Genomic DNA, 16234 nt, shown 5'->3' on the forward strand with positions numbered 1-16234 from the left:
ATCACATTGTAAAACAACCCATTCAGTTTAAAATTAAAATGAAAGGCAAACATTTGTGTATAGATTTTAATAAAAACATTAAAACTATCCCTTTCCCTTTTTATAAGTGATCACATTCCCTCTCTTCCCAGCTGCATAAGAGCTGGGGGGAGGAGAAGCAACAGCACACTGATCTTCCCAGTGAATGGCCATGCAGGGGGGACCTGTCAGGACAAGTCTGATCATTGGAGGAGGGCAGCCTGAGTTCCCAGCACAGCTAAGGAACAGACCGCGGTGTGCTCTCCTACGTAGTGTGGTCAGTTTTTAACAGGAAAGCAGAGGGACTGGCAGGAACACCAGGTATTTCACACAAAGGAAGCAAAAAAAAAAGAGAGCAGGATACTTTTTCATACAAATACAAGGTACAGCAGGCACAAATTAGCAATTTGAAATGCTGGGGTAACAAACACTTTAAGCATCACGTGGGTGCAGAAAGAGAGTCCTTAATGTAGTAAAAGTTCCAACCAGATTGGATTGAAGATCACGCGGTATCTTCTGGGTGTGAAGGGGCATGTAACTCTTTTCCCTTCTTCCCAAGATGAAGTGCTAGGTACCCGAGTAGCCAAATACCAAATGTAAGCATCAAATGGGTGCAGAAAGGGAGTCCTTAAACCAGTGTTTCAATCGGATTGGATTGAAGATCACGTGGGACATACTGGGTGGTAGGGAGCATGTAATCCACTTTCCTTCTCCCCAAGATGAAGTACTAGGTACCCAAGTAACCAAACTTGAGCATTACATGGGCGCAAGAAGAGAGTCCTTAAACAAGTTAAAGCTCAAACCAGATTGGGTTAACCACCTGTATTGAAAGGGCTTGCAATCCTATAGATAGCTGTTTCTCTTCCCTCTTGGGGTTCCAGCATGTAGGTTAAAAATCCTCATATAAGTGTGGGGAAATAGAACCAGGAAAAAATCCATAGCATAATTCTGTATTTTATTTGTAAAAAAGTATTTAAAAATAAATTGCGCACTTACAAAACTTTCCTCTTGTATATGGGCATGTAAGAACACTGCTCTGGAACTCAAAAACCCGTTCGGCATTCAAAAGAGCAGATGTGACATCACGGGAAGTATCCGCCCACTTGGATGGCTGCACTTCCCACTTCTCCTTGTATACACATACATAGGAAGCCCTGTGTGAGCTTCAAACCGATCTGGTTGGAGCTTTAACGGGGTTCTTCCTGCACCCATGTGATGCTACAGTTTAGTGATTGACTACTTGGGTACACAACATGTCATCTTGGGAATGTACAAAGGGGGCACATTATTTGGGCCCACTTTCTTGGGACTGCGGCCACCCAGCCCTGGTATTTATTTGTAGGAGTTCATTTAAATATCTATTATGTTGATTGGTGTTGTTCCTTTAAATATGTAAATTATGGTAATATGGGAATATTCCCCCAAAAGGGTTTTTTTAGAAGCAAAGTACGTAAATATCAAAGGATTCAAAGAAGGTATTGGATTTAATAAAATTTTATTTATTAGCGTATAGTATAGCATGAAAGTTAAGATATGAGCTCGACACGGGGTATACCCATGAGGTGCAAATATTAAAACATGAAATATACATAGCATTACATAGCAAATATGCCAATTAAGACAAAAGCTGACACGTTTCGACCCAATTCATTAGGGTCTTCTTCAGAGGATAAGTTTTCTGTAAACAAGACTACATTTAGTATGTCAAGTGGAAAAAACACATGAAAGATCACATAGGCGCAAATATCTGTGACATATACTTTACCTATATGTGTACGGAGGGGACCTCTCAACCGAGATTCCCAAACAGGACTATCAGACAGTTCTGTGCGCCGGCAGATCAGAGGGCACCCCAAGGTGGAAACGGCCCCCACTCCATGCGGCTCACAGGGAGTCACAAGCTAAGGCCCTCGGGGCCTGCCATGCAGAGAGGGGCCAGCACTTGCGGCAGAATTTCAGAGCATCAGTACAAGTAGTATGTATATTGATTATATTATGTAGCATTATTATTACATTTATATATAATTAATTAATACTTGTATGTTAATTATTAATTTATATGGCTTAGTCAGATATGCCAAAGAAAGAGTTAATTAATTAAATTAATTAGTAGAATTTTTTGAAGAATAAATCGAGAAATATAAATATATTAAGCATATTGTGGGACATATGGACTAGTTAAAAAAATGAGTGCAAGTGTAGTTTGACCAAAAGTATGAATAAGAGTGGGAGCATGGGAAAATATATGAGGAAGAAGAGAAGGGAAGGGAAGGGAAGGAGAGTGAAAAACAGGAGGGGAGGGGAAACAAGGGAAAAGAGAGAGAAAATGGGGAGTAGAGGAAAAAAGGAAAGAGGATGAAGGAAGGAAAAGGAAAAGAAAAGGAAAAAGGAAAAAAATTGCATGTTGAATGAAGAAAGTGAGTTGAATGAGTAAAATGGTGGTACACGTGCGTGGAAGAATAAAATGGGATAAAGGAGGGTGAAAGTGGAATAGACCACCAAAAAGGAAGGTGTAAAATGAAAGAATGACAAAACACAGATGAAATGGATGAAAAAAAAGTGCAAAGAGGAAAGGGAAACCAAAAATGGTGCCAGGAAGGGTATAGGGAGAGGTAAGGAAAAAAGAAAATGTAAAGTGAAGCAATGACAAAAACACAAATGGAAGAGATGAGGGAAAAGTGCAAAGGGGAAAAGAAAGAGGATAAATAGTGCCAGGAGGGGTGTAGGGAGAGGTAAGAAAAAGGAAATAGGTGAAGGAGAATAGAATGGTGAAAAAGTGACAATGATAAAGAAAACAGGAGAAAGAGGGGAAGGGGGGAAGAGGGGAAGGGGGGACGAAAAGAAAGGGGAGGGGGGGAGAAAAAACAATAGACAACCAAAATAAAAGGTAAATACCATGATAAAGAAAAAAGAGGGGAAAAGGGGAATAGAAAGAAGGAAGGAGGGCGGGGAAAAAGGAGGGAGAGAGGCATGAAGGAAGAAAAAAATGGAAATGTGAAGGTGCTAGGAGAAGAAAAAAAAAGAGGGGAAAAAGAGGGGAAAAAAAGAGGAAGGGGTAGAATAAAAAAAGAAAAGAGGCTGCCAGTGCAATCGATAATGGAAATAAGGATAAGAAATGCTGAAGGAAAAAGTGAAATGAGTGGGAGAGTGCAGGTAAAAAGTGCAGACTAGAAAAGAAAAGGGGTGAGTTTCGAGAAAAAAAACACAGTGATGAAATGTGTGGAGACCAACACGGATGAAAATATAAGTGATTGCTGAGTGAAAAGTAATAGTGATGATTAATGAATAAGGGTACCTTATACTGAAGAAATGCATCGGGTACCCCAGAGGTGAAAATACTGTAAAGAAACCTCTTGAGGAATAATGAATGATTGGTGAATCTAGTGATAGGATTATAAAAATTAGGAGTGTTACAAGGATGGTTCAATACTGATAAGACTAAAACAAAACTGGGACGTAGTGATATACTTACTGTCTCAGAAGAAGAATGACATATGTCCGACTGTCCAAAAGCAGGATGTGGGGTGGTCACCTGACAGACCAGCCCACATCCTGCAGTTAATCACACTTTTGGTCACTTATGTCAAACTGCACTTGCACTCATTTTTTCAACTAGTCCATATGTCCCACAATATGCTTAATATATTTATATTTCTCTCTCTTTATTCTAAAAAAATTCTATTAAATGAAAAAATGTATTTAATTAATTAACTCTTTCTTTGGCATATCTATCCAACCAAGCCATATAAATTAATATACACGTATAAATTAATTATATATACATTTAATAATAATGCTACTTAATATAATCCGTATACATACTTCTTGTATTGATGCTCTGAAAGTCTGCCGCAAGTGCCGGCCCCTCTCTGCATGGCAGGCCCCGCAGGCCTTAGCTTGTCACTCCCTGTAAGTCGCATGGAGTGGGGGCCGTTTCCACCTTGGGGTGCCCTCTGATCTGCCGGCGCGCAGAACTGTCTGATAGTCCTTTTTGGGAATCTCGGTTGGGAGGTCCCCTCCGTACACATATAGGTACAGTATATGTCACAGATATTTGCGCCTATGTGATCTTTCATGTGTTTTTTCCACTTGACATACTAAATGTAGTCTCGTTTACAGCAAACTTATCCTCTGAAGAAGACCCTAATGAATTGGGTCGAAACGCGTCAGTTTTTGTCTTAATTGACATGTTTGCTATGTAATGCTATGTATATTTCATGTTTTAATATTTGCACCTCATGAATATACCCCCGTGCCGAGCTCATATCTTAACTTTCATGCTATACTATACGCTAATAAATACAATTTTATTAAATCCAATACCTTCTTTGAATCCTTGGATATTTACATACTTTGCTGCTAAAAAAACCCTTTTGGGGGAATCTTCCCATATTATATTATTCGGGGTGTGCAGCAATCTTATCTCTCTGTATATGTATCTTTCTTATGCTATGTAAATTATGATATTTAAACTGGTCCAAACTGGTTCAATGGGAATTCCTGGAATATTGTGGACTCTTCAGCATTGTGCCGCCTGGCCCTAGTGCTTAAGCTGAGGCACCTTCCCATGCTGCTCCTGATAAATCTTCTCTGCAAAATGCCATTCCTAATATTGTGGTATAACTGTCAGCTCTAGCTAATGCTCTTTCTTCTGCTGGTCTCTCTACTTCTGCCATGACTCCTGCATTTTCTGTGTCCTCCTTTGAGTCTGCCTTTGTTTCCACCCCTATTGTCACTACTGCTTTACCCAGTCAGCACAATACATATTGTTGATACTCCTTTGTCTGTTACAAATTTTGGGGCAGCTAGAATGTCGGTGAGTCTGGGAGTAAACCAGGGCTAGAGCCAGAGCAGCAAGGTGGCAGTGTTCCAAGACTTGCAAGTTTCAAGACGAGGATGTGGGTGGCGTGGAGGCATGACTACGCATTTTCGGCCTACAAGGACTGCCCCTTTGGCAAACCATGGTTTGACAGAACTCAGCTCTACCATCCCAGCCTGCTGACAGGCTACCATCCCTGCGCTGCACCCAGCTAGTTGATTGCTGCCACTCCCACATGGCTGATCAATTGCCATTCTCAGAGTCTCCATCAGTGGAGTCACCACAGCCTGCCGACCAGACCTCCATCCCCTCGGTACATCCTCTCAGCTGATCTGCAATGTCTCCTGCTGTCTCCATCTTGCGGCCGCCATCCACAGCAACTTCCCAGCCAAACGGATGTCCTTTCCCAGCGGCTCCTACAGACTGATCGTAGAGACCCAGCCACGACCCTGCCAAGCTCTGCATAGTTTCCCCCAGGAAACATGTTTTACAATTTCACCAAATGCGAGTGCCACCTTTTATTTATCTCTGGCTTCAATTGTTTTTAGACTAATTGCACTTAGATGGCGGTGCTTCCCACTCCTCCTTGTATACACAGATCCTAAGGTTTACAATCCTCTCTTAGGACAGCTGTAGTTTGAATCGTAGTCTTTTTATAATACTGTCTCCCAACACATTGTTGTTGCTTTTTAATTTTTTTCTCCCAATAAACAAATCCATTCCCCCAACCCCTCCACTCTAATTTGTGCCATAATTTGCTTGTTTTCTGCTTCCTATGTATGCCCCAATTACTGAATGGGGAGGCAGAGAAGTAGAGGAAACTACGAACGGGGGGTGAGGGGTGTTAAAATGTATGTATAGCCCAGTGGTGGCCCCTCCATTAGGCGCGCACGGACGCCACCCCCCCATCCTTGCATCTGGTCTGCTGCTCTACATCCAGGGTGCCAAACGCATGGATTCCAATGGGGGAATTGTTTTTTTTTTAAGCACGAGATTAGAGCCAGAGGCTCTAAAAGGCTTCAAAATAAGGGAGCACTGCACCCTGAGCCCACCCAGTTGTGTGACAATTGCGAATGAATACTGATTCACTGATTCTCCTCTCAGCCAATCGGGAAGTGCGTCGCGAGACCCATTTTGGCCAAAAGAAGAAACAATCCTTTTGGCCAAGGAGGAGGAGGAGGAAGGAAACGCACGGCCGGAGGAGACACACGGGAAGACCGACCGACTGACCCACCAGCTGCTGTGATTCCAGGGATGGCTCACGCGCAATGGCTCAGCCATCCAGCATTCAGCACTCCCCAGCTTGGACAGGGGAGGGAGGAGGAGGGGAGAAGGGACATCTGCCTCCTAAGGTAAGGAGGTCGTCCGTCTCCCGTGCGGAGAGGGGGCGTGTTTCTGGTGTTCCCCGCATTCATGTCTGTCTCCCGGGGGGTGTTGTTGGTTTGCCCCCCCCCCCTTTAATTATTGAGCACCAGCCGCCACTGGTGTAGCCCAAACATTTTTTATATATATATATATATATATATATATATATATATATATATATATATTATTTTAAAAGAGTAGGGAATGAATTAGACCCCGGTTTTGTTTTGTTTTTGTGCTGATATACTGTACATTCACCAATTAAGGTTTGCCCATTGGGAGATTCTCCCTCACCTCCTGTTCCTGTGACAACACAAACAAGTACACTATAGGTATCAAACATTGTTGTCAGAAGAATCTGTTAGGGACTGTTAATCTGGCATCTGAAGCAGATGTTTGGCAGCATTGTTTGATCCCTGCTTGGGATCATTCCGTATTCATAAAATCCAGCTCTTGTTTTTCTTCCTGAATTTAGATCCTGATGAAGGAGGACCTGCTAAAAAGCTGATTTTTTTTTAACTCAACTTTTATTTAAAATCAGCTTCTGGACCTGACATATGTGTCTGCCACTTTCTTTACCAATCTCCAAACACTTAACAAGTAGAGGAAGACACTGGAATAGCATATTCATTATATCTTTATCTTACCGTCAACTCTGTCTGGGTCTGACGATTCAATCGTTTCTGAAATTGATGAGCCAAACTCCTTTGCTACTTCCTGTGGGGTATCATAGGTGTACCATTCTGTGGATAATGGGTTTGTAGTAACATTCATTAGTGACATAACTCTTTCTTGATTCTATGACATGATGCAAGCAGATACTTGTGCATTTACAGTAAATAGCTACACTTATAAGATATCTCTTGTGAAAAGACACGCCATCCTCTAATTTTCCTTGTTTCATTATACTTTTACTATTGCAGAGGATTTTTTACATACAGTTTAGCAAAAGAGTGCCGTTGGGCTATCTCAGTGGTTCTCAACCTCAGTCCTCAAGTACCATTAACAGGTCATGTTTTTCAGAATTTCCTTCAGCTTGCACAGGTGCAAAGTCATTGGCTTTGATATTTATAAAGGTCATTTTATCCAGAGGGAAATTCCCAAAAACATTGCCTGTTGGGGGTGCTTGAGGACTAAGGTTTGGAAACATTAGACTGAAGATTTTCTTGTTGATGACATTCCTGTATTCCATGGGAGACTATATCTGAAACAAGGTAGTCAATCCACATTGATGAGGCCCCTTATACAATTACATATTTCTTGGCTCTTTGCTCTCTAGGTGGACACATTCTGTCTGTAGGAGCTCAGTGTATTTAACCTAAAGGTGTTTCACGTGGTACTGATGTAAGAACATCAGATATTCCTGGCACAAAGTTCCTGTGTAAAAATGCAAGGGTGGTCCGTATAGCACATGTGTGTAAACACACCAAAAAAGTCTTCTAGCTTTTTTAATCTAGGGAATGTGGCATACATGTGTATTTGCATGTATTTGTGTGTATTTGCATGTATTTGCGCATAAAATATTGACTTTTTTTAATTGATCTATATGCAGCACAAGTTTATGTGCCTGTGTGTACAGGCCCAATAAAAACAATGGGCTGCATTTGCCTGTAGATTGGTAAAAAAAAAAAATGCCTACAAATGTGGCTTTTTTAGGCGCCCGTGCGCAAGAGTCCCTAAAGCGATAGTAAAAGGGTAAAGGGAAAAAAAAAAGAAAAGCTTTCCCTCTGCAAGGCAATGTCATAATGTGCTAGTATGCATCTTTCACCCTTACTGGATTAACATTGTATCTGGACTATTGAACAGGTGTACTCCCATTCTTCTTCTTAAAGTGGTTGTAAACCTCAGACATAAAATATGAACAAAGCATATCCTTCTGTAGTGTGCACTTGTCTTAATCCAGAGCACTAAGTGTCATTTCTGTTTGCTGCCTCATTCCTCCATCTGCATGAGTCACTTCTGATAAGTTTTCCTCACACCAAGAGAAAAAAGGTGACAGAATAGCTCCATGCACACAACCTGTGATTGACAGCTTCAGCTCTGTGTCAGGGCTGGGCTCAGCCCTTCCTTCTCTATGCTGGCCGCTCAGCTGTCGGCTAATTGCCAGCTCCTCTCTCTCCACAGTTATTCAGCTGTTGATGATATCCTGCTCATCAGTCCTGCCTACTTAAGCCTTCCAGTCCAGAGGAGCTCTGCCTTCACCTTGGTCAACATCACAGAAACTATCTCCTGCGATCGTGTTCAAGACTTGCTTTGCAAATGAGGATGGTGACGATGACCTTGTGGAGGAAGACAACTTGCCCACATCCCTATGAGACTATATATTAAAAACAGTTTTTCCTCTGATGGGACTTTATAAGGCAAGAATCTTCAAAATTATCAAAAACATGTGGTTTAGACTCCAGTTTGTATAGTTGATGTGGTTTTATGTTCACAGTGTACCTCTACAAGCATATTGTTATTGTCCACACTTTTTTTGTAGCATCCTTCATTTTTTCTTCAGTATTTATATATGTTGCTTTGTTATATATTTTTAATTTTTTTGATACCAAATAAACTATACATGTTTTTGATAATTTTGAAGACTCTTGCCTTATAAAGTCCCATCAGAGGAAAACCAGTTTCTAATATAAAGACTTGCTTTGCTGACATCCCTTCTGGCTCCAGATCCTGCTTGCTGTTCCACTACATTGATCCCTGACTTCTGGCTTGGCTGACTATCCACTCCGGTTACCGAACTTTGGTCCCGGTGATTTATTAACTTAACATTAATAAATCACCGGGACCAGATGGCTTGCATCCGAGGGTACTTAGGGAACTCAGTCAGGTGATTGCCAGACCGTTGTTCCTAATTTTTACAGACAGTCTATTGACTGGAATGGTACCAGCTGATTGGAGAAAAGCCAATGTAGCACCAATATTTAAAAAGGGCCCAAAAAACATCCCTGGGAATTACAGACCAGTTAGCCTAACATCAATAGTATGTAAACTCTTGGAGGGGATGATAAGGGACTATATACAAGATTTTAGTAATAAGAATGATATCATTAGCAGTAATCAGCATGGATTCATGAAGAATCGTTCTTGCCAAACCAATCTATTAACCTTCTATGAGGAGGTGAGTTGCCATCTAGATAAAGGAAGGCCCGTAGACGTGGTGTATCTGGATTTTGCAAAAGCATTTGACACAGTTCCCCATAAACGTTTACTGTACAAAATAAGGTGCGTTGGCATGGACCATAGGGTGAGTACATGGATTGAAAACTGGCTACAAGGGCGTGTTCAGAGGGTGGTGATAAATGGGGAGTACTCAGAATGGTCAGGGGTGGGTAGTGGGGTTCCCCAGGGTTCTGTGCTGGGACCAATCCTATTTAATTTGTTCATAAACGACCTGGAGGATGGGATAAACAGTTCAATCTCTGTATTTGCAGACGATACTAAGCTAAGCAGGACAATAACTTCTCCGCAGGATGTGGAAATCTTGCAAAAAGACCTGAACAAATTAATGGGGTGGGTGACTACATGGCAAATGAGGTTCAATGTAGAAAAATGTAAAATAATGCATTTGGGTGGCAAAAATATGAATGCAATCTATACACTGGGGGGAGAACCTCTGGGGGAATCTAGGATGGAAAAGGACCTGGGGGTCCTAGTGGATGATAGGCTCAGCAATGGCATGCAATGCCAAGCTGCTGCTAATAAAGCAAACAGAATATTGGCATGCATTAAAAGGGGATCAACTGCAGAGATAAAACGATAATTCTCCTGCTCTACAAGACTCTGGTCCGCCCGCACCTGGAGTATGCTGTCCAGTTCTGGGCACCAGTCCTCAGGAGGGATGTACTGGAAATGGAGCGAGTACAAAGAAGGGCAACAAAGCTAATAAAGGGTCTGGAGGATCTTAGTTATGAGGAAAGATTGTGAGCACTGAACTTATTCTCTCTGGAGAAGAGACGCTTGAGAGGGGATATGATTTCAATTTACAAATACTGTACTGGTGACCCCACAATAGGGATAAAACTTTTTCGCAGAAGAGAGTTTAATAAGACTCGTGGCCACTCATTACAATTAGAAGAAAAGAGGTTTAACCTTAAACTACGTAGAGGGTTCTTTACTGTAAGAGCGGCAAGGATGTGGAATTCCCTTCCACAGGCGGTGGTCTCAGCGGGGAGCATTGATAGCTTCAAGAAACTATTAGATAATCACCTGAATGACCGCAATATACAGGGATATGTAATGTAATACTGACACATAATCACACACATAGGTTGGACTTGATGGACTTGTGTCTTTTTTCAACCTCACCTACTATGTAACTTTGTAACTTTGGCTATGTTTTGACTACGTTTGTTCTTTTTACTTTTATTATTAAACAAGTGGGATTTAACTGTACTTCTGTCTAGGCCTGATTTCATGGTTTCTGACACTCTGTTCTTGTGTGCTGTGCAAAGAAGGGTGTGTCCCTTCCCTCCAATCAGCTCTCACTGAGCTCTGCAGAGTGTAACTTCAGCTCCCGCCCCTTGCTTTCTGAAAGCTCAGACAAGCTGTATAAATGCTGCACTTTGAACAGCTGTGGAGAAGAAAAGACTGCAGTAAACAGGAACAACTTATGTAGGAGGCTTTGTTTTATGTGTATCACCTGAGGCCAGTCACTTCACTGGGTATGTATAAGGGTTTACAACCACTTAAAGGTTTTTTAGTGACATATTAGCATTAGGCAAGAATAGTACAATTTTCCATGTTTTCTTTATTTTTGCATTGTGCATCAGATATCTTACGTCTGCAGGATGGTTCTGTTCCTGACCACTTCTTGTTCTCCTGACATATCCTCTCCTTAGAACCAAACATCTTCAGTCCGCTCATGCACTCATAGATCACTCTGTCATCGATCCTATAGATTGAACCTACTTTAGTGGCCCCACTGGGGATTCCTGGGTCTGGGCAGTAGCCTTCTGTTTAAAGAGAACAATGGGATTTTGAGGTTTAAATTAATAGTGCTTTTTATATAGTTTGTTTCTTTTTAAGTGTAAGGTTAAAAAATAAAATTAAAAAGAAAACGTTTCTGTATAAGGTGTACCTTTTTGTCTTTGAGATGTTGGAGGGTATGCACTGCTCTAATACAAAAAGGCTGCATGTAGGACTGTGTAATAAAGTGTGCCAAGATCCTTGCCATTATTATCTCAATTCACAGGGCTAACAATCCAAGATAAGGATACACAATAACAGTCATTTCAATTTAATGAGATTTGAAAATGACGGTCACGTGGCTCAAATAAAGATTGTTACCTTTGTATTAAAGCTTTTTGAACTGAACCTCGTGTGCACAAAGGAGGGATTAGCGATATTTTTCCCATTACAAGGTTTCTTTAACTACTTGCCTACCAGGCACTTTAATCCCCTTCCTGCCCAATTTTCAGCTTTCAGGGCTGTCACACTTTGAATGACAATTGAGCGGTCATGCAACACTGCACCCATATTACATTTATATATTTTTTTTTTCACACAAATACAGTAGAGCTTTCTTGTGGTGGTATTTAATCACCACTGGGTTTTTTATCCTTTGCTAAACAAACAAAAAAAGACCAAAAATTTTGAAAAAACAAAAAACTTTTTTTTTTAGTTCCTGTTATAAAATTCAGCAAATAAGTAATTTTTCCCTTTCACTGATGTGCGCCGATGAGGCTGCACTGATAGGCTGCACTGATGGGCACTGATAAGGCGGCAGTGATGAGGCTGCATTGATAGGCTGCACTAATGGGCACTGATAAGGCGGCAGTGATGAGGCTGCACTGATATGCGGCACTGGTGGGCACTGATAGGCAGAACTAATGGGCGCTGATAGGTGGCACTAATTGACACTGATAGATGGCACTGATGAGGGGTTGCTGGTGGGCAGCAGCAGAATTGATGGGCTCTGATAGGCAACACTGATGGGCAATTGTGAGGCTGCACTGATAATCAGGGCACTGATAATCAGTGCCCTGATTATCTGTGGAAATGTCCCCTGTAACACTGGATTGGATACAGCTGATCACATGGTAGAGGGCTGCTGTGATTAGCCCTATACCCTTGTCTGTGATTGGCTGTGTCTGGAGGACACAGCGATCACAGAGCATGCCGGATGTGTGCCTCAGGGGGCGTGGGGAGGAAGTGGCGGAACTATAGGAGTCGCTGCAGTCGCACTTGCGACTGGGCCCTGCCATTCTGCCGCTGTGGGGGGGGGGGTGGCCAAGACCCGGCATCTCCCCCTGCACCTCTGGCTTGCCGTTTAGAATGCAGTGGGGGGAGGTGGGAGGCAGCGATCGGCAGCTCTATTTTGCCTCTGGGCATGGGATCTCCCTGGAGCTTGTAGTTCTCTCTTCCCGAGTGTCAGTGTATACAGTGGAGAGAAGAGGGGAGGGGCCCCTGACCCGGGCAGGTATCAGTTTCACTTTCAGTGAGTCACTCTGCTTGTACATTGCTGCTGATACATGCCCGGGTCAGAGGCCCCTCCCCTCTCCACTGTATACACTCGGGAGAAGAACTACAAGCCTCATGGAGATTCCCTACCTGTGGACACCATAGAGCTGCCAATCGCCGCCTCTAACCTCCACCAGCCAGGTACATGGGGAACCTCTTGAAGGAGGGGGGGGTCAGCTGTCTGGGGACCCTGATGGGGACCTTGATGGGGACAATTATGTAAGGAAGGGGCCCTCTGGGGTCCCTGATGTATGGGGAAGGCTCTCTGGGGACCCTAATGTAGGAGGGGCTCTCTGGGGACCCTGATGTGAGGAGGGTCTCTCTGGGGACCCTGATGTAAGGGGGGCTATCTAGGGACCCTAATGTAGGGGGGGCTCTCTGAGGACCCTGATGTAAGGAGGGGCTCTCTGGGGACCCTGATGTTAGGGGGGCTCTCTGGGGACCCTGATGTAAGGAAAGGGGTCTCTGGGGACCCTGACGTAAGGAGGGGACTCTCTGGGGACCCTGATGGAAGGGAGGCTCTCTGGGGACCCTAATGTAGGGGGGCTCTCTGGGAACCCTGATGTAAGTGGGGCTCTCTGGGTACCCTGATGTACGGGGGGGATCCCTGGGGACCCTGATGTAAGCAGGGAGGCTCTCTGGGGACCCTAATATATGGGGAGGCTCACTAAGGACCCTGATGTAAGGCGATGCTCTCTAGGGACCCTAATGTAGGGGGGGGCTCTCTGGGGACCCTGATGTAAGGAGGGCTCCCTGGGGACCCTGATGTAAGGGGGGTTCTCTGGGGACCCTGATGTAAGGGGGGTTCTCTGGGGACCCTGATGTAAGGGGAGGCTCTCTGGGGACCCTGATGTAAGGGGAGGATCTCTGGGGACCATAATATAGGGGGAGGCTCTCTGGGGACCCTGGTGTAAGGAGGGGCTCCCTGGGAACCCTGATGTAAGTGGGGCTCTCTGGGTACCCTGATGTAAAGAGGGGATCCCTGGGGACCCTGATGTAAGGAGGGAGGCTCTCTGGGGACCCTAATATAGTGGGGGGCTCTATAAGGACCTTGATGTAAGGGGGGGCTCTCTGGGGACCCTGATGTAGGTGGTGGATCCCTGGGGACCCTGATGTAAGTGGAGATCCGCATTCAGATATGTAACGATATATATATATATATATATATATATATATATATATATATATATACATATACATATATATATACATACACACACACATATATATTATATACATGTGTATGCCCGCCAAAGTGTATGATTTTCCTTACTTAGCTGCTATGGGCTCTAGCCCGAGATCTTTTGTAGACCTAGCAACGCCCCTGGTGGGGGCCCTTCATGGTTTCTTGCACCGGGGCCCTGAAGATTCTAGTTACGCCTCTGCGGGGAGGGCGTGGTTTCTTGGAAGATATCCATGGACGCCTTTCCGAAACAGCAGAGCTGCGCTGTGGCTATCTTTCATGTAAAGCACAGTAAGGAAATGGTTAAACTGTATCTGAACCAAATAAAAATTCAACATAGTGTAAGCCTTTATTACTGGTACCACATCCCAAAATTATATGATTATACCTCTCGCTGCCAGAACCTTTTTTGTGATTTTGCACACAAATAAAAAAAAATAAAAAATAAAAAATACATTTTTTGAAATAAGAAAAGCAGCTTCCAAATAGAATAGGAAGTATACAAAGGATCCAATAACAATAAGTTACAAATACAATGGATTAGTGTCATAAAAGTAAAAAAAGAGGACCAATGCTGACCATCAAAATGCAGAGGTCCTGACAATTATCAGCCATAATGTAAACTGGAACCGATAAAGGGAGAATGGGGAGACGCCCCTAAAGATAACAATCTGGCATCTTATAATGTAATTCCAGGAGGTAATCCCGAAATGGGGTAACTTCCGGATGAACTCTATACAGTTAGTAAAATAATTATTTGATCCCCTGCAGATTTTGTAAGTTTGCCCACTTATCTGACCGCAGCACTTTCTCCTAATTCTTCTCTGAATCATTTAGATGTCTATTGGCATAACTATACATGTGCCTTCTTGAGGAGGGGGGCTCGCCATGTTTGGAGGAAGAAAAATACTGACTATGACCATAAGAACACCATACCTAAAGTCAAGCACGGAGGTGGAAACATTTTGCTTTGGGGCTGTTTCTCTGTTAAATGTACAGACCGACTTTGCAGCATTGAAGGGCCAATGGATGGGGCCATGTATTGTAAAATCTTGGATGAGCACCTTCTGTGTCTATTTATATATATATATATATATATATATATATATATATATTTTTTTTTTTTTTTTGGATATGTATTATAGCAGAAAGTAAAATAATATATATATATATTTTTTTTAATTGTTACATACAAAGTTACATAGGAAAGGTTAGCTTTGCTAACACTGAACCGCCTCTCAGCCAATCAGGTGCTCGGGTCTGTTACCTGTCATCTGATTGGCTGAAACGTCAGTCGCTGTGATTGGACGCCTGATAGAGAGGACGGTAGAAGACATCGAGGAGCGTGCGGGACATCGCCGCTGACCCACTGCGAGATAGGTAAGTGCCAGGCGATGCACACTGGCAGCATTCGATGGGGCACAATAGCGGCAATTGATGGGCACACTGGCAGCATTTGATGGGGCACAGTAGTGGCAATTGATGGGCACAGTATCTGCACTTGATGGGCGCAGTGGCTGCACTTGATGGGCACAGTGGCTGCACTTGGTGGGCACAGTGGCTGCATTTGATGGGCACAGTGGCTGCGCTTGATGGGCACAGTGGTGACAATTGATGGGCACAGTGGCTGCAATTGATGGTTTTTTTTTCAGTTTGTTTGCGGCCCCCCAAAAATTTTGAGCACCAGCCACCACTGCGTATGAGTGCTGCCAGCATTGCTGCAGAGGTTGAAGGGGTGGGGGGTCAGCCTGTCAGTGCTCAGACCATACGCGGCACACTGCATCAAATCGGTCTGCATGGCTGTCGACCCAGAAGAAATCCTCTTCTAAAGATTATGCACAAGAAAGCCCGCAAAACAGTTTGCTGAAGACAAGCAGACTAAGGACATGGATTACTGGAACCATGTCCTGTGGTCTGATGAGACCAAGATAAACTTATTTGGTTCAGATGGTGTCAAGCATGTGTGGCGGCAACCAGGTGAGGAGTACAAAGACAAGTGTGTCTTTCTTACAGTCAAGTATGGTGGTGGGAGTGTCATGGTCTGGGGCTGCATGAGTGCTGCCGGCACTGGAGAGCTACAGTTCATTGAGGGAACCATGAATGTCAACATGTACTGTAACATACTGAAGCCGAGCATGATCTCCTCCCTTCGGAGACTGGGCCGCAGGGCAGTATTCCAACATAACAACCCCAAACACACCTCCAAGACAACCACTGCCTTGCTAAAGAAGTTGAGGGTAAAGGTGATGGACTGGCCAAGCATGTCTCCAGACCTAAACCCTATTGAGCATCTGTGGGGCATCCTCAAATGGAAGGTGGAGGAGCGCAAAGTCTCTAACATCCACCAGCTCTGTGATGTCATCTTGGAGGAGTATAAGAGGACTCCAGTG

At 43.5% G+C, this 16234-nt stretch overlaps 1 protein-coding gene across 1 annotated transcript in view; it reads right to left on the reverse strand.

Moving 5' to 3' along the window:
* The window catches only part of LOC141107597 (complement factor B-like), a 126732-nt gene that overhangs the window by 86233 nt on the left and 24265 nt on the right, over positions 1–16234 (reverse strand). The window contains exons 4-5 of the mRNA XM_073598447.1: positions 10981–11154; positions 6850–6945 (exon numbers count right to left, since the gene is read on the reverse strand). Of these exons, the coding sequence (XP_073454548.1) occupies positions 6850–6945; positions 10981–11154 (270 nt within the window). The remainder of the gene's footprint in view (positions 1–6849; positions 6946–10980; positions 11155–16234) is intronic.

The sequence above is a fragment of the Aquarana catesbeiana genome, linkage group LG09, assembly GCF_042186555.1.
Source record: "Aquarana catesbeiana isolate 2022-GZ linkage group LG09, ASM4218655v1, whole genome shotgun sequence".
Lineage (NCBI taxonomy): Eukaryota > Metazoa > Chordata > Amphibia > Anura > Ranidae > Aquarana > Aquarana catesbeiana.